This window comes from Ursus americanus, chromosome 1 (assembly GCF_024610735.1).
Source record: "Ursus americanus isolate L20-20 chromosome 1, mUrsAme1.1.p, whole genome shotgun sequence".
Taxonomy (NCBI): Eukaryota; Metazoa; Chordata; class Mammalia; order Carnivora; family Ursidae; genus Ursus; species Ursus americanus.
In genome coordinates, this window is record NC_142127.1 from 88,688,487 (window position 1) to 88,709,750 (window position 21,264).

Here is a 21,264-nt window from a genome sequence, read left to right on the forward strand (position 1 = left end):
TACACAATAATAACAATAATGATTAAAAGTGCTTTCTCTTAAAGGAAGTCTTTGGCAAGAATATACTGCAGTGCTGTGTGTGTGTGTGTGTGTGTGTGTGTGTGTGCACGCGCATGTGCAGGGGTGCACAGACCTAACCTGTGAGACATGGGAGGGCCACAGTGTCCTCCCAACCAGTGTCTGACCCAAAGGTAGGGCCGCTTGGGGACTGGGGTACCCTTCCCTAGCATTCTTCTGGAAACCCACTCCTTCCAGAGGGATGCGAGGGAGTGAGGACTGAGCTGATCAGCTTCCCAGGATGCTCTGGTCCTTCCCAGGGTCACACTCAGCTCAGGCCTAAGTGGGGCAGGCTGGCCATGCCTGGGAGGTGGGGGCTGCCGGTGGGCGGTGGGAAAGCGTGTGTGAAGGCCCAGGGCTGGATGCTGAAGGGTCTGCCGCTCCGCCTGACCCCGAGTGAGGAGAAGACATCCAGACCAGGAGGGGCGAGTCCCCGGGGCCACATCCAGGGGGAGATTGAAGATATTTACAAAGGAAGTGGCAGGAAATATCTCCTATCTGGGAAGAGAGTTGGGGTGGGTGGGAATGAGGAGGGGGGAGATCTGGGTATCTGGCTTGAATGCCTCAGAAGGAAGAGCACTTTGGAGGGACTTCGGTCACCAAGTACAAGGTTGCAATCTTTTGGAAGCGGGGGCCTGCTCCCCACCTTCAGACACTCTCCTTTCCAACTCCCTGAAACAGAATGTCCACACAGATAACAGCTTCTTGGAGGAGAAAAAAAAACGCAACACACACACACGTCACCCATACCCACCACACACACCCTCGTCCCGCCCAGGCTCACGCGTTTGCTCAGGCCCCTCTCTGGGAGCGGACTGCTGTGCCCCGGGCTTGCCAGAAAATACGGGGGCCAAGGGGATGGAGCACGGGCACCCCTCCCCGCTGAGCCCCCTGCTCGCTCCGAGGATAAAGGGCCCCTACATTTCAGACTTCACTTAGACATAAAAAAGGGATGGGAATTGATTTATGCCTGGGGAGGCAATAAAGCAATATGGGAAAACAATAAATACTTCTTGTCAATTTACCTATTCTTTTTTTCAACCTTTTCTTATATTTTATTAGCTTACAGATTCTGTCAGTATGTCTCACATATATATTATATATATTTATATATCAGTACAATGCCTCTCTCTAGGGGACGCCAGAGGCTTAAGAAGCCACTCAAGAATGGAGTCCTGGTGAATTTTCCACTCTGGCTTAGAGTCCTTGGGTGGCGATCTGGGGGTTTCCCATCTGCCCAGATGGACTCTCGGCCCTCTGACCTACATGCAGGCCTTCACGCCTCTGTTCCACGGGCAGCTTGGCTCTGCCGGGGAAACCAAGGCAGGAGGGGGAAGAGCAAGGCTTTGGCATGATAGGGAGGCCATGTGGGATGCATGGACAGCAGCAACAAGAGCTCTGCTAAGGCCATCTTGGGCAGCCCAGTAAAAGTCAGACCCTGAAACACTCGCAGAGGGGAGCACGAGGCCTCCGGGAGTCTCCCCCGGGGCTGGCCGGGCAGGGCTTTTGAAAGCAGGCTCCCCAGGACAAGCTCCAACATGGGGACCCCGAAGGGCAGGGCAGGAAGGCTCAATCCCCCACACCCGGAAGGGCATCGAGCAGAGAAGCAAATGTGAGGAAAGGCTGATCTGGGGCACAAAACCCGAGAACGGGCTGAGGGCTCGGAGCTGTGGGGGGCAACCCACCCGTACTGCCACGGAGCCACACATCTCCGAGCCCCCGAGCCACCGAGTGCACAGCTGGCCCTCCTGACGGATCTCTTTCCCAAGACGATGTGCACGCGTGTCTGTATCTCCCGAAACCAATGCTCCGGCCTCACGGCTGAGACAGAACAGGGGTACCATCGTCGCCGTCGGGCAGCCAGCCCCCCTCCCACTGGGGTCTTTGTGGAGAAGGGGCTGGCAGCACCCAGGGCCACCAGAGTGCAGGCACAGGGACCCAGAGTCTGGGACCCAGAATCTTGGGTACTCCTGGGGAAGACGGCCTATGTCCCCCCACCCTGCTGCCCTGTCACCCCCAGCTGTCACCTTCTTTGGACAGGACGCAGGTGTATGTGCAAATACATGGGGCTTGGACAAGGACAGGTGATTATAACTCTGCCAGAGAGGCCCACGGAAGTCAGTGTGTGAGGGTGTGGGTGTGGACCTATTACACACCCCATATATACACCCGCACACACTGTGCAGCGGAGGCTGGGTCCAGAGACCGCAGGCACCCAGGTCTCAAATACTTTCAAAGGCAAAAGTTGGGCCCCTTGACGTCCCATGCTGGCTCTATCTGGTTCACCAAACTACCCCCAGAGGCCGCCAGAAAAGGATTCTCTCAGTCTGATTTCTCTTTGCAAAGCAGTCGGGTTAGGGAGACAGAGCTTTTCTATTTACTCCCAAATGACAGATCCCCAAGGAGTTGGTCTGTCTCCTCTGAGGAGCCCCATCCTCTCGGAGGGGGAGGGGGAGTGAGGGGGACCTGGTGAGCGGTGGAGGCTTTGGGGGCTCCACAGTATCCGTCTACCCAGGGGAATCCAAGTTATTCTCCTCCATCTTTCTCTCTCTCTCTCTCTCTCTCTCTCTCTCTCCCCCCTTCCCCTCTGCAATTCACTTCCCCCTCCCCATGTTGCACTTTCTTCTCTCCTTCTCCACAATTGGCCCAAAGTCCTCCTTCTGGATTCAAGGGTGGTCAGGATTCATGGGTCCCCTCCCCACATGCCCCGTCCCCACTGCCCTGGCCCCGGGGAGGGGTGGCGTTCATCTCTTCTGGCCGGCACTCAGCATGACCTTGGAGACGAAGTTGACGATGGCGGAGGCTGGCTGGTTGGGGTCAAGCTCAGCGAAGAGGTGGCAGGCGTTGTCAGTGGTGCTGCCCTGTTTCCGGGCCACGAAACCGAAGAGCCTGCGGGGGGGCAGGAGAGGGGTGACGGGCATGAGGGGAAGGCAGGGGTGGGGGGGAAGCCCAGGCCTGGTCGAGCTGCCCATGTGAACAAGTTCATCCTCAGGTCAAGAAGCCTCTCCCCAGTCTTCCCACCTCTCCCTGCGCATGGGGACGGGGCCCCTAGCGCAGGAGAGAATCCTCTCTCTCTTCCACCCCCAGAAAGCCAGGTCCTGGAGATGAGGGTGTCCCTGGTTCCAGGGTAGGCAGCCATTCCCCTTCAAGGAGCGGGGGGAGGAGGAGCGGGAGGCAAAGGAGGAGACTGGACAGCAAGAGGTGGGGAGGACACCAAAAATAAAATGGGGACATTCCTAGGCGCGCTTCTCTCCGTCCTTCCCAGCCCCACCCCTCCCCGACTGTTCTTGCCCACGACACAGAAGCACATGAAAAAAACGCCGCCTGCCTGTCAAAGCGCTTGACCTCCTCAGACACCAGGAGAGGATAAGGGAGACCAAAGGACAAGGGGTCACCACCCCCTTCACACGCACGCACGCACGCACGCACACTTCTGGGCTCAAGAGAATGGGAGGGGACGGGGGACCCCACACCTGTTCCTCCCCACCCCCACTCTCTGCACCAGAGCTGGAGTGACCTGGCATTCTCTGTGCAAAACAGAGTTAAAAATATGAGCAGAGAACAGAATGTGAGCCCAGGTCCCCTCCCAGTCGGCACATTGCTAATTAGAGCGAGATGGGGAAATCGGGACAGCTGGAGATTCCAATGGAAACCCCTCTCCCCGGGACTGGACCACAACAGCTAAAATTAGCAAAGCTGGGTCCTGCTTGCCACCAGCCGCATGCGTGTGCATGCACACACACACACACACACACACACACACACACACACACACAGAGGACTTCCTATAGCTTTGCTCTCCCCAGCTTTGTTTCAGGGGTGGGAACAGCTGGGGCCAGAGGTCGGGGGTAATGGCCCGCCCAAGGGAAGGGGAGGCCTGGGTGCCGGGCACCTCCTTTCCAAGCTTGCTCAGGGCCCCTCCGTGCCGCGGAGGGCAGTAAGGGCGGAGGGAGGGAGCGGCTCCGAGCTGCCGCAGGACCGCCAGCCAACGCGGGCTGCCTGGTTCTGCCAGGGTGGAGCCGGCCAACCTCACCAGCCTAAACATGGCCCACCTGCCCTCCCCGCTGTTTATGTCAGCTCCTGGCTCCACGGGCCAGTTCGACAACTGCCAAGTCCTTTCTCTGCTTGGGGGAATGGATCCAGGCAAGAAACCTCAGCCCCAGGGCAGGGAGGAGCGCTTGCGAGAACCTGAGAACAAGGCCTCCTGAAATGTGCGGCCTGAGGCACCTCGCATACCTCTCCCTGGTCCCTGTCTGACTGAGCCAGGCTCTCCGGCCTCTGCCCTGCTGAGCAAGGCCGAAGCTCCGGGATGAGAAGAACGACTTCCAGGCTTGGAAGCAGCCCCCTTGGGTCCGTGACCCAGCATCTCCCCATCGCGGGGCCGGCGGTGAGCGAGCATGAGCTCCTTCAGACACGCAGCTCTGGCCTGCCTGCTTGCGTCAGGGGCTCGGAGTCCCTAACGACCTGGGAACTTGGAGAAGGCTGACATGGGTGTGAGGCACGCTCTGAGACGGCTGGACACCCGAGTCCTTCTTTCCGCTGGGCTGCTAACTCTTTACGTAACCGGGGGCAAGGCCAGGGCAAGGCGAGGTCCCCTCAATCCCACCCAGCCCCTCTGGGTGCACCCAAGGGCCTTCACGATGCTGTCTACTGCTGAGCAACATTCACTCCTGACCACAGGACTCACAGAGGCTCACCGAAAGAGTGAGAATAGGAATCAAGGAAGCCAGGATTTGGGCAGAAAGACCTTTCAAACAACCCCCGGCCCTGTGGCCACTGCCTGCAATATAACTGCCAGATCTCCGTCCACTTGCTCAGATCCCAGCTGGTCTGGTCTGGTCCTGGGAGAGGCAAGGTGACAAGACAGGAGGCTGGGCCTCCAGCCTCGAGGCAGGAGAAGGCAAAAGACCTCACTGCCTGGCCAAGCTCTCCTCCAAAGTTGAGTGACTGACCCCAGCACAAAGGCCTTTGTTGCCCCAGCTTCTAGGCCTCCCCCAGGAGCAGCCAGCCGGGGCAGGGGAGAAGACACTTACTTCGCAGGGACACCTCCCTCTGTCTTCATCCACCTGTGGAAAGATACACACCACAGCATAAGACACTACACCTTCTCACCCCCCAGAACCCGGCCCCGTGCACGCCAGGCCTCATGGGGGAAGGCAAGGGGGACCCCGTTCCAGGGAGATGGGAGCCTCCAAAGATCACGCAGGGGAGGCATTCACGGTGGAGAGAACACTGCAGCCTGTCTCCCAGCGAGCTCTCCCCGGTGTGAAAGGAGAAGCAGATTCAAGGTCAAGGATATGGCAGAGGACATGAAAGCAAGCATCTGAGTCCCTGGGCGGGGCTCCAGATTTGTGGTGGGAGAGCCTCAGAAAGCTACCCGACACAGTTACTCACAGTCTCACAGACACAGGCAGACCTTCCAGCCGCACCAAGAATAGACACCCACACCCACACATGCACACACGTGCACACACAGAGACTTCAGTGTTACAGAAACGGGTGGGAGGGAAGGTGTCTGCGAGAAACTTACTTTCTCTCCTGAGGGTCCAGGTCGCAGAAGGTGACAGTGTTGAGGGGGTAGTGTCGTCTGAAGAAGAGCCTGTGGCACAGATACCAGATAAACAGGGAATGAGCGGCGCAGTGCCCACGCTTTCCCACCTTCCCCTTGCAGGTCAGGCCGCCATGTGTGGCTGCCATGGGCTGACCCGGCCTCCCCGTCATCTGCAAGATGGCCTGAGCTACGAAGAGAGGCAACGCACAGGAGCAGACAGACATGTCCCTGAAACAGGTCTCAAATGCTGGTGACTCGGAAAAGAAGCAAGGAACTGGTTTTGAAGAAGGAGAAAATGAGCAGCCCCTGGAGGAGGAAGGAAAGAAGCGTGAGGGAGAGCCTGAGAGGAAAGGCTGTGCTCTAGACAGCAGGCCCTGTAATCAGTTGCATTTACAGCTGTGTGCTCCTTGCAGGCACATTTGTAGAAGGAAAGATGGAAGGATGGGTGGATGGATGGATGGATGGAAGGAAGGAAGGAAGGAAGGAAGGAAGGAAGGAAGGAAGGAAGGAAGAAAGGAAGGGAGGAAGGAAGGAAGGGAGGAGGGAAGGATGAGTAGAGACATAAATGGATGATGGGATAAGTGGGTAGGGAAGGGTAAATGGAGGGTGAATGGTTGAAGGAACGAGCAAATCAACTGGTGAGTGGATGAGTAAGTGGGTGGGTGGGCAGACGAGTACAAGGAACGAATGGTAAGTGCGTGGGTAAGTGGATGGATAGACGGATCACAGGGAGAGAGCCCAATATGGAAGCAAGTAGAAGAGCCTTACTTTCTCTGGTTGTCAGTCAGTGTAATTCCCTGGGCAGAAACTTTGAAGTGAACGATGGTGGCAGCTGGTGTGGGGTCAGCAGCCAGTGTCTCAGAAGTGGCTTTGGAGATGGCCTGTGGCCCAGTGAGTGACTCCATGTCCACAGAGTTGACGAAGAGCACGTTGCAGGCTGGAACAAACCCACCCGAGGAGGAGTCAGGGGGGGCCGGGGTGGGTGGGGGTGACATCCCAAGTCAGCTCTCAGGGGAGAGGAGTGGATGAAGTTGAGGCCAGCCTCGGGCCGGGCATGTGCGCAGAGCGATGTGGCCTGCTCAGTGATATGTGGGCCTGCAGGAAGGGACAGGGCGGGCAAGAGGAGAGGCCTGGGCGGGGACCCAGGCCGGGGTGGCCACTCACCTGCCCCTTGCTTCAGCAGATCGGTGGTGGAGTTGGCAGGGCCCGAGCTATCTTTCGATTCATCTGTGGGGTCTGAGACAAAAATTTCATTCAGCCGGTAATTAAAACTCCAGAGCTGGAAAGCAGCACACGTCTGGCTGAGCCTCGGGCAAGCTCTGCAAATACTTCATGCAACGGATACTGCTTTTCATAACAGGCCCTGGCAGCTGGCACGTGTGCGTCCAGTCTGAACATTCCAGTGATGACTGTAAGCTGGAGAGCTCCGGGGTCCCACAGTGTGGGCTTCAGACCCTCGCCCCAGCATCTGCCAATATCTATGAAATGGAGATGCCATCGTACCCATTTCTCTTGGGTTTTCGAGATGCTCTACGTATAGTGTGAGCCCAGTGCTTGGCATAAGGCTAGTCTTCACTGCCGCTGTTGTCACTGTGCACGGAGGCGTCTTTGTGTAGATCGATGAATGAATGCCCTACGTCATCAAGCCCTTCACGCAGCACAACTATGATTTTAATATTCACAAGAACTGGGTATGATCTGAACCAGTGTTTCTCAGACTTTGGTGTGCAGGCTTCTTAAAACAGATGGCCGAGCCCCACCCCAGAGTTTCTGATTAGGTGGGGCTTGAGAGTATTTGCATTTTTAACAAGTTCCCAGGGGTGCCAGTGTTGCGGGTCTGGGAACCCTACTTTGAGAAGCACTGTCTTATACAATGTAAATATCGAACAGTTTTATAATTGCTAAACTACTTTCATAAATTTCAAAGAACTATAATTTAGTTGGTGTCCAAATTATGGGGCTAATAATGCTACTTAAGTTGTATTTGAACTTTTAAACTAATAATGTTGGTCAATTATCATTAATAATTCAATGAATTGAGTTGGATACATAGAAATTATGAACTAAAATTGGGGGTTTTGTGAGCGGGCATCACCTCAGGAACTCCGAGAGAAACTGAAAGCAAGTCCCAGAGGCACTTCTGAATATCCTAGTTGTAAACACAGAGGATGGGGAGAAGGGACCCAGTTTCCAGTTCCTAGACCTCGAGGTCAGGGCCGAGCATCACCCCCCTCGCGTGAGCCCTCAAACGTGCAGCCGGTGGCAGAAGCCTGTACCGTGAAGGGCCTTGGATGTCCATCTGCCATCGCCCAAAGCTGGAACACTTCTCTGAGAGAGGCTAAACTCTCCTTTGCTGGGCCCAGGGTCCCACTCAAATTCTCACCTATATGGCCCAAGGCTCTTGGGTTCCATTAATACTTCCCACAATCAACAGGCTTTGCTCCTCCCATCAGTTCTGCGTCCCCTCAGTCAGAGAACACCCTCACAGCCAAGCAGACTGGAAACTCCAGGGACATCTTGGCCCCATTTTCGTCCCACGCCATGTGGAGCCCAGTCACCTCTTCCTCTGAGTGTGCTCCCTCCTCCTTACTCACACCAACCTCCAACCCCTGGGCAACACCCTCCATAACCTAAATCTGCCTTCCCCTCCCCCTTCCCTCAGCCCTGTCCACCGATGCCCATCTCATCCTCTGCACACACGGTCCTCCCCATCACTGTCTCCTACTTCTTGTGCCTCCCCTGGGCTTATTCTGAAGATTCACGAAAGAATTCCTTAAAGCCACCAGAGAACTTTCCAGAACAATGTGGCAAGTCAATTATGTGTGTTCCTGGAGTTAAGTTTTTTAAAGAACTTTTTTTTAATGGGGGGGCAGGGGGAAAGGAGAGTAGTTTTGAATTTCCCCGGATTGGCAAAATGACCCGCGCCATCCAACCCTGGCCCGTGTTCTGGAGCGGCTGGCAGAGCTGACACAAGGAGGAGGCCAGCTCAAAGATGTACTTGGAGAGCAAGGAGTCTCACGTTCCTACCTCGGTTTGGAATGACCAGCTTACAGGGCAGAGCCAGTGGGATGATGGAATGCTGGTAGACCAGGGCAGAGAGAGACCCTGTGGGAGGAGACAGCACGTCAGGACCAGTGTCCCTGGGAGCGGGCCAGGGTGCTGGGGAGCCCAGACACCCCACCCCACGATCTGTAATCTCCAGCTTCTTGATCACCTCTCTCTCCTCACACCAGTACAGCTGAAAATCTACCCCCTCCTTGTTAGCAAGATCTAAGGGAGAAGTTTCCAGAGGCTCGCTCTAGCAGCCACAAGGTTTCCTTTCTAGAAGATTCCTCCCAACATCTCTCCTCAGTCCTTCTGGCTGCTGGGGCCCCTCTCAGGACAGTGCAGCCGAAGTATCAGAGAATTGTGGGATCACATCCCGGCTCAGTGGCTTACTAGCTCTGTGTTCCTTGGGTAAGTTCAGCTTCTGTGAACCTCATGTGTAAAATGGGACCATAACACCTGCCATGCAGGACTGTTATGAGACCAGAAGTAATATAAGGTTCCCAGACAGGGACTTTCACATACCACGGGGTCATTGATAAAGGCAGCTGTTACAATCGTTATTCAAATTCTAACGGTAATGCACTTCAGTGGGGTGGGACAAAAGCAGAAAAGCATCTGGCAGAGCAAAACAGCCACAGTACAGAGGACCGGGCCACTGTTCCCCGCACCCGCGACAAGCGGGACCGGGGACTGCCTGAGACTCTGCGGGGAGGCTGAGGAGGTGGAGGGGAGGGACAGCTCACCAAAGTTTGGCTCATTGGGGCACCCCTTGAGCTTGACTCCTCTGGGGCCGGTCTCGATCAGGAAATGTCTCACCAGCTCGTGGGTCATGTCCCCTGGGATGAAGAGAAAGACGGGAGGAGTGAGCACTTTTCGTGGCATCCTCCCACCACCTGCCAACGGCACTCCATCCCTTGGCTCTGTGAGGGAGCAAGGGTGGGACAGGTAGTATGGCCAGAACCCCCGGAATGGGGAGACCACCACTCAAGCAAACACAATCACAGGGTTCCAATAACCCTGCTTCCCTGTGCTCTGACCCCAACCATCACCAGGCCCAGGACTCGTCCTCCTGAAGAGTCTGACTCAGCAGGGACCAGCTCCCCTGCTAGTCTCAGGGTCTTGGGCACCTCAGGCTCCGAGGAGACCAGACAGACCATGGGGTCTGCAAGCCCTGCTCCAGGAGGGGTGCTACCTTTCTTATTCTGCTGCATGATGGTCGGAGGGGGAGAAGACACCTTCATGGCCAGCCCGTAGGCCCCTCGGAAGGAGTGGCTGTCGCGGATGATGAAGGCCCCCGGCTCCTGGTCCTTGAGGAGTGCGATGGCTGGGATTGGGGAGGAGAGAAGACAGTGAAGGGCCTGGCCTCACTTAAGACTCATCAGGCCTAGTGAATCTTGTTCGTTAGTTAGAATTTAAACACTCCTGAGGGTCCTCCTCTGAGAGAGTAGGCAAGCACCTTCTATAAACGGCCAGGAAGCAGATATTTCAGGCTTCGCAGGCCCTGCCACAGCAGCCCCAAAGCAGTCACGCACAATACGGAAGCCCATCGACACCGTGTGTTCCACGAAAACTGCAGCTACACAAACAGGCCACAGTCCGGATTCGAGCCCATCGCCAGTGCCAGCCCTACAGACCTGCCTTGGGAGCCTGAGGGGGCCTCATCTCCATGCCCACAATCCCAACTCTGTTCTTTCTGTAAAATGTGCAAAAATCTCCCACCTCACGTAGACAGACGGCTAAGATTTGCTGTTACATTGGCAGGCCTTTTACTTGGTTTGGAAAAATCCAGACTTCACTGCTTTTAAGGACCCTTCATAGGTCTACAAACCCTGCCTCTGACCACCCCCCCCCCACTTCACGGTGGGGAGGTGCTTCTTACTGTCTGACCTCGATCCCAGCCCCTTTCTCTGTGACCACCATGTACGGCAAAAATGAGTAAGTCGGCTTGTGTTCCTTGCCCAAGGAAGACATGGTGGGCAGCAGCCAGCTGTGACCTCTGATGGGCCACAGGACCCTCGGTGCCACCCAGGACTCACCCTGCTCTCTGGAGATCTCAGGCTTGTACCAATACTTGGAAGTGTCCTGGACAAACTTCACTTTAGCCCGCGTCTCGGGGCTGTTGTCTAAGAGAGGTGAAGAGAGAGAAACAGTGTTAGGGGTTGAATTGTATCCCCCAGGAAGGTCTGTTGGAGCCCTAACCCCAGGTACCTGTGAATGTGACCTTATTTGGAAATAGGGTCTCTCTGCAGATGTCATTAAGGTAAGATGGGGTCGTGCTGGATCAGAGTGGGCTCTAACCCAATATGACCGACGTCCTTATCAGAAGAGGGGAAGAGACAGAGAGACACATGGGGAGGGTCATGAAGATGGCGGCAGAGACCGAGGGATGTGTCTACAAGCCAAGAGACAACAAGGATTGCCAGCCACCGTGAGAAGCTAAGACGAAGGCCTGGACACGAATCTCCCTCGAGCCTCCAGAAGGAACCAAGCCTGCCAACACCTTGATTTCGGACTTCTAGCCTCCAGCCCAGGAAGGATTACATTCTGTCATCTTAAGCCACCATATGCGTGGTACTTGGTCATGGCGGTCATAGGAAACCAGCGTCCTCACTGCTGGAAGGGACCTTGAGCGGCCTGCCCATCCTTCCCGACTCCTGCCAACTGTCACGCATCACGGAGCTGCTCTTCTGTGGAAGAGCCTGGCACCGCGTTCTCACTGAGCTGCGGAAAGTGCCTCCTCCACCCCACCCCCTCCTTTCTCCAATTTGGACTAAACCCCTCCTGCAGCTTCTCTCCCACAGGCTCAGGCACCCACCTCTGGCCTCTTTCTCCACGAGATGGCTTTCCCAACTGTGTCATAACGACCTCCAAGGTGAGGCAAGAGAGATACATTTCCACCACTTCTCCCCAGGCTCTGCCACCCACTCCCCCATGCCCTATATGGAGAGCCATATAACAGAGCTAAAAAAATTCAGCCCTGCCCTGGAACAGAGGAGGCCTTGCCCTGGAACAGAGGAGGAGGTGGCCTAGAGACTACCTACTGTGAGTCGTATCCCTACCCCATTTCCCTGGCAATGACCTTCATCCAGACCCTCTGCAGACCAGAGATGGTTTATGGAGCATTACGGTTCAGGAAGACACTCAGAGAGCATCCAGTCCAACCACATAACCTTACAGATGAGGGAAGTGGGGCTCAGAGAGAGGCTGCCCAAATCACACAGGTGGCTCTCAGAAAGCCTCCTGTAAGGCCTCGCCAGGGGAGGACACACAGCCGCCAATTCCACGCCGGCCACACCTTCTCTTCCTTGTCCAGGTGTTAGGACGTGTGGCCCTCGCTCTCCAAGCTCTTTCTTCATCTTTGGGCACCAGAGAAACAAAAGGGGTGTCGGGGGAAGAGGAAGAAAGGAAGATTCCAATTGCACGGGTTTCTTTGCTCTCCTTTCTTCATAGAGAAGCTGGGACAGAGGAAGCCTGGGCTAAAGATGCTGAGACGCTGACGGCAAGGACCCGAGACACTTGTCAGTAACACTGTGCTCAGCCCCTGGGACCGGCCTCCGGAGGACAGCAAGGGGGTAGGCCGGCTCCCTTTCCTGGCAGCTGTGCGCGGAGGGGGGCCTCTGGGCTAGGCAGCTGGGCCACAGGGGCGGCTTGCCGCCTCTCTCCCTGCTCTGAAGGCCCAGGCCCCCACTGCTGCTGCGGCCTAATGAGCTGTCAGAGGCGGCTGCAGCCCCATGTGCCTTCCTGTGTTGACTCCAATGGCTATTTTAAGCAGGGAAGATGGTGGGAAACAGGAAATGTCCCAACTACTAGAAGTTTTCCATCCTCCAAGAAGAGGGGCTGGGAACCAGATGTCTCTGGTGGGCAGCAGGAAGCAGGGGCATGCAGGGTCGCGGTAGGTGCCCCGGGTTGGCAGGCTCGGGGCAGGTCCCAGGGGAGTCACACTGAGCATCTAGGCACCTGGGGCCCACCCCAGGCTGCCCGAAACCTTCTAAATCTTCCTCGAGTGCTCCAGAGCTCCAGGCCCACTCGGCAACAGCCACGTTCAAGGTCTGGCTGAGAGGCTACAGATCAGCCGAGGCCTTGACCTTTGTGTTTAGATAATGAGCCCTCTACATGCAGGCGAAAAATGCCCAGTTCTGGTGATGAGTGAAGAATTCAGCGTGTGAACGGGCATGGGCTTCCGTGAAGCCGGGCCGGTAGGAACCAGACTCCGGGAACGTGCCCAGCCCCCGGCCTCGGCCCACGGTGCAGCTGGCTGCCTGGTCTGCTATTAGTGATGTGCACAGTGGGATCAAAGGAGGGGCAGAGTGCTGTGGGCTGCCAAAAGGTATGGCGGTCCAGGTTAGGAAGGCAGATTTTCGAGGTCATGTTAAATCACAAGTATGGAAACATGGTAAGACAACAATCACGCTGTAAGAGCACAAACTCTTACTCTAGGGTACATGGGTCTCAAGCAGAAGCCATTTATTAAATGTCTGACCCTGGACCAATGACAGTCTCTCTAAGCCTCGGTTTGCTCCTGCATAAAATGGGAGTGAATAAGGGGGGGGGGGTCACCTGGGTGGCTCAGTTGGTGAAGCGTCTGCCTTCAGAGCCTCAGGTCATGATCTCAGGGTCCTGGGATCGAGTCGCCCATCAGGCTCCCTGCTCAGAGGAGAGCCTGCTTCTCTCTCTCTCCCTCGGACCCTCCCCCTTGCGCATGCTCTCTCTCTCTCTCCAATAAATAGATAAAATCTTTAAAATTAAACTAAATTAAATTAAATTAAATGGGGGCAATAATACGTACTGTGCCAGGCGGCCATGAGGACTAAAGAGCTCGCGCGTGGCTCAGAGCCTGGCACACAGCAGGTGCGCAACAAACGGCAGAGGCCAGGCTGGTGGTGACAACCATCATTCACAGTAATGTCATCATTACCATTCTCCTCCTCCTCCTCACCCTCATGGGCACCTACACCCTCATCACTGCCCCACACCCAGCACCCTTACTTTGAGGACACCTCCGACTCCCATTATACAGACAAGGAGACTGAGGCCGAGAAGTCAGTGATCTGCTCGAGGTTGTGTGCCAAAGAAACGTCAGAACAGAGGTGGAGACAGATACCCTAACCGGCAGACGGTCCGTCGCAGCGGAGGCGGGAGCAGAAGGAGGGGCTCACCTGGCATGGAGTACTTGGAGAAGTCGGGCAGGGTGTGGGAGAAGGAGACGGTGCTGCCCCCGCTGGGACTGGACATGCCGCTGGCCACAGGCGAGGAGGACACCTTCCCATTGATAGTGGCGTAGTTGGGGAGGCTGCCCGCTCGGTCGCCCACGGACATCCTCCGCTTCTCTGGCAAGGCTGGCGTGGGGCTCCCTTGCCGGAAGGCTGCTGAATCCGGTGATGGGGAGGTGGCAGGGCTGCTCAGGCCCGGGTAGTAGGCAGGGGACACAGGGAAGGAGGGCGTGGAGGGAGCCTGGTAGCCAGAGGCACTGCTCTGCCGGGACAGCGTGGGTCTCGGGTCCTCAGGGGTGGAATAGCCACAGTAGGCCACATGCCGGTCCAGGCTGGGGCTGCTGGGAACCACAGATCCAGACCCTCCCAGGTGCCGGCCCATGCTGGGGCTTCCAGGGCTGGCTATCGCATTGCCATGGAGACCAGAGGCCAGGCTGCTTTGGTGGGCCCCAGGGTGCCGGGCCAGACTGGGGCTTCCAGGAGTCGTGGCCACACTGCCATGGAGGCCTGAAACCTGGTGGGCCCCGGGATGCCGGCCCAGGCTGGGGCTTCCCGGAGTGGTCGCTGCACTGCTCTGGGGGCTGGAGACCGTGCTACCATGGAAACCAGTTCCTGCTGGACCCATCACCTGGCGGTGGCTCAAACTGGGACTACCAGGGGCAGCCACACTGGGGTTGATGGCCCGGCGGCCAAAGCCAGGACTGGGGGGGGTGTTGGTGCCCACTGTCCGGTGGCGTGCCTGAGGGCTCCCGGGCACGGTGTGGACGCCGGCCACGGTGAACTGAGACCGTGCCTGGCTTTCCGGGGAGCTGAACTGCTGAAGTGAGTAGTCAGGGCTGCTGTAGCTGCTGCCTGCAGGCGGGAGAGGAGAAGAGCTCTGGTAGCTTCTCTGAGCTGAAGGGCTGGGCTGGCCCAGGCTGCCGGAACGGAAGCCCGAATCCAGCAAAGGCTGGGTGGGTGTCCGGGGGCCCTGGTCGCTGTTTTCCCCGGATGGGAAACTCCCCACTGAAGTGCTAGAAAGAGAGGGGGCAGAGATGTCAAGGTGAAGGACAGGCTCTCCGTGAGCATGCAGCCCTCCCTCCCCCCGCTAGTAACAACGACATGAGCTCCACTGGTGTGTTTGCTGGAACATCATGACTTTTGCACATGCCCCCATGGAACTGGCAGAAGAAGAGACGGAGGCTCAGAGAGGTGACACACTAAGCTCCCAACCACACAGTAAAAGACCAAGGTTCCAGCTTAATTGCATCTGACTTCAAAGCCCATGTTTCCCCCACTGCCCCTTGTTGCCTCTTAAACCACAAGTCAAAATGGGGGGGGTCTCCCCTATGGAAACTGAAGACAGCTGTCCTCACGTCACCTCCAACATCACTGAAACCGAACACCAGGGAGGGGTCAAACCACCTGGCTCCTGTTCCTACTGGGAGTATCCCCGCCTTGACTCACTTTTCCCAGAATGCTATTATCGCCTTTGGATACAGAGAGTGCTGGAATTGCGCTTTCATTCCTGGAGAGCTCCAAACGGCAAAGACAACAAGTCTCACAGAAGGAGGTTTCAGCTTATTGTGAGGTCTGCTTTCCAGCCGTTGGATCCGGCCACTAATTTAGCAAGCTGCCTTGCATACTAATGAGACGCCCGTCATTAGCAGTATTCAAGCAGAAGCTGACTGACTTCTTGACCTGAACGGGGGGAATTTCCTCCATTGGGGGGTTAGATTAGATGAGTTCAGAGGTCACTCCCCATTCTAAGACTCCCGTAAAATTCAGTTCAGAGGGGGCTGTCCCTGGGGGAATAGCCTCGATCACAGATTCCCCTCCGAAGTTTTGTGCAAGTCTGTATGGCAGTGCAATGCAATGGCCCATCAGCTGGGAAACCTAGATTCTGGAAACCTGTTCAACTTTCTCATGTGGCAAACAAGGCAGCTGGGTTAGATAACCCTGATTCCTTCCAGAACCAAACTCCTACCCATTGATGATATGGTAGGAGAGGCAAAGGTTGACAGGGCCCCTGCCTGAGCTGTGGCTGCAGGGAGGTAGCAGGTGAGCTCTGCAGCAGGAGCTTCTGGGCAGGGGGCAGGGGGCAGGGGGCAGGGGTGGAGAGCAGTCCTGACACGAGACAATGAGCCAAAGTCTGGGCTACAGACTGGAAGGACTCTCGAGGCCAGGTTGGATAAGCTCAGGTCCCCAGCCAGAGCCAAGGGCAGGAAGCAGGTCACGGGCCAGGCCAAGAAAAAGTCTACCTCGAATGCCAGAAGGAGCTAGAGTGGAATGCCATTCCTGGGATGCAGTAACACGGACTCTGACGGATGGGAGGATGTCAGGCTGAGCAGGGCAGGGTGGGGGACACTGACATGGAGTTCTGGAAGATTAATCCCACTGGAGAAATGCTAGCTTCCTGAGCCCTGAAAAGAGCCAACTCTACAGCAAGAGGAATTTGAATGAGAAACAGTGAAAACCTCCTAATGTCAGGGCTTCCTGGACAGGAGCCGCGGTGGCTGGCCAGGTTAGGAAGATCCATCCTCCTTTAAAGGAAGAATTCACCTTCTGCCCAGAAGCAGACTTCCTGAGAAATGGAGCCACCTGCCCTGTCAAGAGGCTGGGGAGGGGACGAGATGGACTGAGGATACATGCTTGGCCTGATGTTCTCGAATTCTTAGAACACAGAAGAACACAGCCTCTGCTCGCCGGGCCACCCCCACCCTGACCTGGGAGGGGCACACTGCGCTGGCCCAAGGTAGGTCATAGGGCACACAGCAAACTCTGCACCGGGCCCAGCCTGTGACAATAGGAGGGGGTGGCTGGAGAGTTTCTGGGCCCCATGGGAGGCCAGGCTGGGAAAGGGGGTGAACATGCAAAGGGATGCCTAGCAGCAGTTTCCCTCCTGGAGAAGAGCTCTGGTCCGGGTAGGCAAGCCCAGTCCGTCCCCCCTGCTTGGCACCCTATGTGTTGCCTGGGCTGATCTCAAGCTCCCTCTCCCATGTCACGTCCCATTCTCCCCGTCACAAAGCCTATACAGCCCACTCCCCCTGCACCCCGTACACGGGGCCCTCCCTCTTCACAGCACTCCCCGGCCTGATTCCAGGCTTTCCTCTCTGTCTGACCCACTCGGAATGCCAGCCGCCCATCCTCCTCCCCACCTGCAGCTGTGTGCCCTCAGCCCCACGCAACAACACGTCCACACCCCAGCCCTCTGGCTGGCTGTGCTGTTCCTTCTAGAATGCCCATTCCCTCCTTGTCCTCCACCTTTCGAGTACTGCTCAGCCTTCTGGCCTCACTGCAAATACCTCCAGCCTCCAGAAACCCTCTGTTCATCCCAGCCAGAAACAACCACCCCTCGCTGGGAGCTCCAAGCACTTCTATGTCTGCTCTGGGCACATCTGTCAGCCTGGGACGGGCGGGCACAGAGACACAGGCCCAGGGGAGGGGAGAGACATGGGCTCTAGAACCAGAAACCTTGGGTCTGAATCCTATTTCTGCTACTGTTTAGCTGCAGGACCTTGAGCAAGCTACTTGGCTTCCCTGTGCCTCAGTTTCCTCTTCTGAAAAGCAGGACCCTAAGAGTACTTACCTCTCAGGATGGCTGAGAGGATTAAATAAAATAACCAGACACAGCATTTAGCGAAGTGCCTGGCACGGCAGAAGCACTCCCTGCATATTGATTGCTGTTGCTAGGTTTTGAACTTGGGGGAAGGACTGGTTCACCACGGTGGCCTCCATTCCTTCCAACACAGTTCTAGACGGTGGGATCTAATTCAACCTGGGAAGGCTCATCCACCTTCATGCTCCCCATGGGCTTTGGCACCCGGGATGCTCTCTCAATGCGCCCCAGTGGGCTGGTTTCCGAGGTACAGCTATCTGGGTGTGATTTCTGCCCGTCCACGCTCTAGGCAGATCCAGGCCTGGCTCCTCCTCCCCACTTACCTGTCAGCGCTGAGGATGGGGCTGCTGGTAGAGAGGGGGCTGGGGGAGACAAAGGAGCCTCCCAGGGTCCCGTTCCTCAGGGGTGTCTCGTGGCCGTAGGCCTGGGCAGCTGGGGCGCTAAAGGTCTTGGGCTCGGGGTCCTGAGCTCGGGGTCCAGCCACTGCCGTTCTCACCACCGACTCCACATAGCTCCGGGGCTCTGGAAGGGGGCAGAAGAGAGCCTGAGATCCATGGGGGTGCAGTGTAGACCCCTCCCAACCGGTCGGGAACTCCCCAGCCTGTGGGGACAGCTTCAGAAGGACAGCCGAGCATGCAAAGGGCACTTCTGGGGTTCCAGCCGGCCCACGCCTACCCCACTTCCCAGTGTCTTGGAGAAGCTGTGAGAGCCCCCACAGAACCTTTAACCAGGGCCTCGCTCACAGAAGCTTCCCAGAAATGGACCCCAGCTTTGCCTCTGAACACAGCCATCATAGAATCTTCCCTCCTACAGCTAGGCACCCCTTTTAGCGGCTAGCACCCCTTTTAGCTGCTTCTTCCCTCCTAGGTCCCCCCTGGCACCGCCGGAGTCTGCTCCACAATGGACCCAGAGCTCCGGCCCAGCCTTGCCCACGTTCAGAACAGTGCCAAGCTTCCCGTGGGCTCCACCCACGCCCAGAATCCAGAAACAGGCTTGCTGGCCTAGCAACAGGCCTGCGCCGGCCAGTCACACCCAGCCCCTTCCATGCCAAGACACACCCACCCACCTTGCCTGACACACTTAGCATTCCTCCCGAGACTGACATCATGATCCCTGCCTGGTGTTTGGAAGAGCCTAAGAATCAGGGGAGTTGGGGGACAAGGGCCAGACAGGCCATCGTACAGGTGAGGACGCCAAGTCCTGGGGCGTGTGACGTCCGGAGGCAGGACCAGGAGGAGATCTGATGCCCAGCCAGCGTCTGCCTGACCCTCCTCCCAGACTGAAGAGGCCAGGCCTGAAAGGCACTCAGGGCTACCCAGGGAGAAGCAGCAGACCACTCTTGGCTTCTCCAGGGACACGATCAGGGATAGATGACGTTCTTAGCACCTCCGTGCCTGGCACCGCCCTGTCTCCCCACATGGGACGTGATCGGAGCACAGCTCAACGCTAACCCCAATCAGGGCATCTGCCAAGACCAGCCTAAGAAAGTGAAGAAGCAGAGGATGTGCACTGCCCTGGGCAGGCCAGGCCCCTGGAGCTTTCGCGGGCCAGGACTGTGTGATCGTGCGTGGGCGTGGGGCAGGATGTCTGCAAAGGGACAAACAGGCGTGGGGTGGTCTAGTCCAGGGACGGGGCCCCGGGTGATGCAGAGCCAGCCACCTGGGTGTCCGAAGCCAGCGTCCCCATCGGCAGAGGTCAGCCTCCCAAGAGGCCGCCTTGAAAGCCCCCCTCAACCGGCCCTGGCCACCCCCCCACCTCACAGAAGCCTCAGGCCGCTTTCTCTCCAAAGGTGTCGATTCTGTGCCGACCATGCCCGAGGGCCCAGCTGGAGCCAAGACAGGCTGCAGAGACCCCCTGGCCTGGCGCAGGCACACGCACGTTTTGTGAAAGATTCGATAGTAAAAGCAGCTAGTCACTGCTGCTTTCAAAGCACGAGAGCAGTCGTAGATAATCCGTAAACAAGAGGGCGTGGCAGTGTTGCAATAAACTTTCTTTACACAAACAGGCAGTGGGGCCAGATTTGGCCACAGTTTGCTGCCCCACGATCTCACCCCTCTCCTCGGCCCAGAGAGGTAGAGAGATTTGCCCCAGAACACACAGCCAATCAATGGCCAGAGACGCAAGCACCACGGTCTCCTGACTCTCAATGCCGGCTCCTGGTGGCCTAGAGGAGGGCCACAGCCTCACGGGGACGCCGAGAGCTGGCGGCCACCCAGTCCTCCAGCATGTGGGCCAGGACTATTAATGATAAAAATAGCAAACGATTACATGAGGAAAGCAGGAGGATGTAAGTAGCTCACCCCATCACACAGTACCAAGGGGCAGAGTTGGCCCAGGAATGCAGGCAGTCTGGACCAGAGCCTGCTCCCTCACCCACGGCGCACACACCAGCCAGCTAAAAATCAGGGAGCCAGTTTAGCCTTGGGGGCCTAGCTGTGTCCTCGCCACGTGACAAGGAGCCCATAGAAACAGCGATGGAGATGGAACACCACAGTCTATGCTCCCCTCCCACCCCTCACGTTCTGGGTCACTGAAAACTTCTCCTGTACCCTTCCAGGCTCTCGGCTTCACCCATGTGCCTGCAACACTCGGCACCCCCCTCTCTCCCACAGAGACAGCGAGACACCCCAGGCTCGTTGCTGATCTATATTCGCAGTGCCCCGCACACCCCCGGGCACACAGAGAGCCCCTGATATGCATCTATCCTATAAGCTAGTGGACGCCTGACCTTCCCCCTCCAGCCCCACCCACGCAGAGATGCATAATAACTAGGACCCAGAGGCCCACATTCATGTTCTTCATTCCCTGGAATTCGCGCTGACCCCAGAAGTTCAAGTTGCAACCCCCACGGATGGTCCCTGAAGTCTGTGCTCGCCTACCCGTCGCTGTCCTCCTGGTCCACTGTCCAGCCTGCTCTGCGTCCCCAGAGCCCAGTACTGGCTGTATCACCCAGACCCTCGGGTCCTGGGGCCCTAGAAGGCTTTGGCCTTCAGCCAGAGGGAGGGATTGACAGGAGATGGGAGAGAGAGTGAGGAGAGAAGGTCAAGGTGCCCGCGGCTGCATCCCTCTACCCAAGACCACAGCTCTGGTCAGGGGTCCTCTCCTCCAGCTCTCTGCTTTTCCTTCAGGTCTGGCATGGGAATGGCCCCCCCTCTTCCTACAGATCACCCAGGGGGTGCTTCACCATCCGTCAGTGCTTTACCCAGACCTTTTCAATAGTCCACGAAACTCCTCTCTTGCCCCATAGAATGAATCATCTGTTTCCTACTGGGACCCAGGCCCATACGCTGGGTAAGCAATTCACATTACCCTACACCCCATCTGTAAGGGAAAAAAAAAAAGGTACATGTATCCCTTCCACCAGCAGTAAAACTGAGATAAAGCGGGCCTCACCACCCTGTCCCCCAGTCAGGACAGAGCCACGCCTGGGACCCGGGGATGCTGACTCCCATCCGGCCCGCTCGCCACTGGACAAGGCCTCATCCCCACTCACTGCTCCAGGCCGGACGTGATAGCCTGAGCTCCAGGCCACGGGCCCGCACGTAGTTTGCACAGGGTGACGATGGGACGGCATATGAGAAATTCTGGGATGTCAGAAAGCACGAGGTGGTTACAGGATGGCCACCTTTGTAAGGCATCCGTGTCATCAGCCCCTTCCCCACTGCAGCAGCTGCCTTCCTTCCACACGGTAGGAAATAGTCCTTGAGCTCAGAGGCCAACCAGCCTCAGGGCTTTGTTCCCGGCCTAGCGGCCTAGCGGGATTCCAGTGACCCAGCCCACCTGGCCCTGCCCTCACCTGG

The 21,264-nt window shown here is 57.1% G+C and overlaps 1 protein-coding gene across 19 annotated transcripts in view; it reads right to left on the bottom strand.

Annotated features, from left to right (window-relative positions):
- Positions 1 to 567: 567 nt before the first annotated feature.
- TNS1 (tensin 1) overlaps positions 568 to 21,264 on the bottom strand; it is a 225,520-nt gene continuing 204,823 nt past the window's right edge. For all 19 annotated transcript variants that reach the window (XM_045777632.2, XM_087863313.1, XM_087863307.1 and 16 more), the window contains 11 exons: positions 17,788 to 17,986; positions 13,813 to 14,879; positions 10,693 to 10,779; positions 9,849 to 9,980; positions 9,400 to 9,492; positions 8,636 to 8,713; positions 6,773 to 6,844; positions 6,377 to 6,545; positions 5,588 to 5,656; positions 5,091 to 5,123; positions 568 to 2,946 (listed from right to left, as the gene is read on the bottom strand). In XM_045777632.2, the coding sequence (XP_045633588.2) occupies positions 2,802 to 2,946; positions 5,091 to 5,123; positions 5,588 to 5,656; positions 6,377 to 6,545; positions 6,773 to 6,844; positions 8,636 to 8,713; positions 9,400 to 9,492; positions 9,849 to 9,980; positions 10,693 to 10,779; positions 13,813 to 14,879; positions 17,788 to 17,986 (2,144 nt within the window). In that variant the 3' untranslated portion in view covers positions 568 to 2,801. The remainder of the gene's footprint in view (positions 2,947 to 5,090; positions 5,124 to 5,587; positions 5,657 to 6,376; positions 6,546 to 6,772; positions 6,845 to 8,635; positions 8,714 to 9,399; positions 9,493 to 9,848; positions 9,981 to 10,692; positions 10,780 to 13,812; positions 14,880 to 17,787; positions 17,987 to 21,264) is intronic.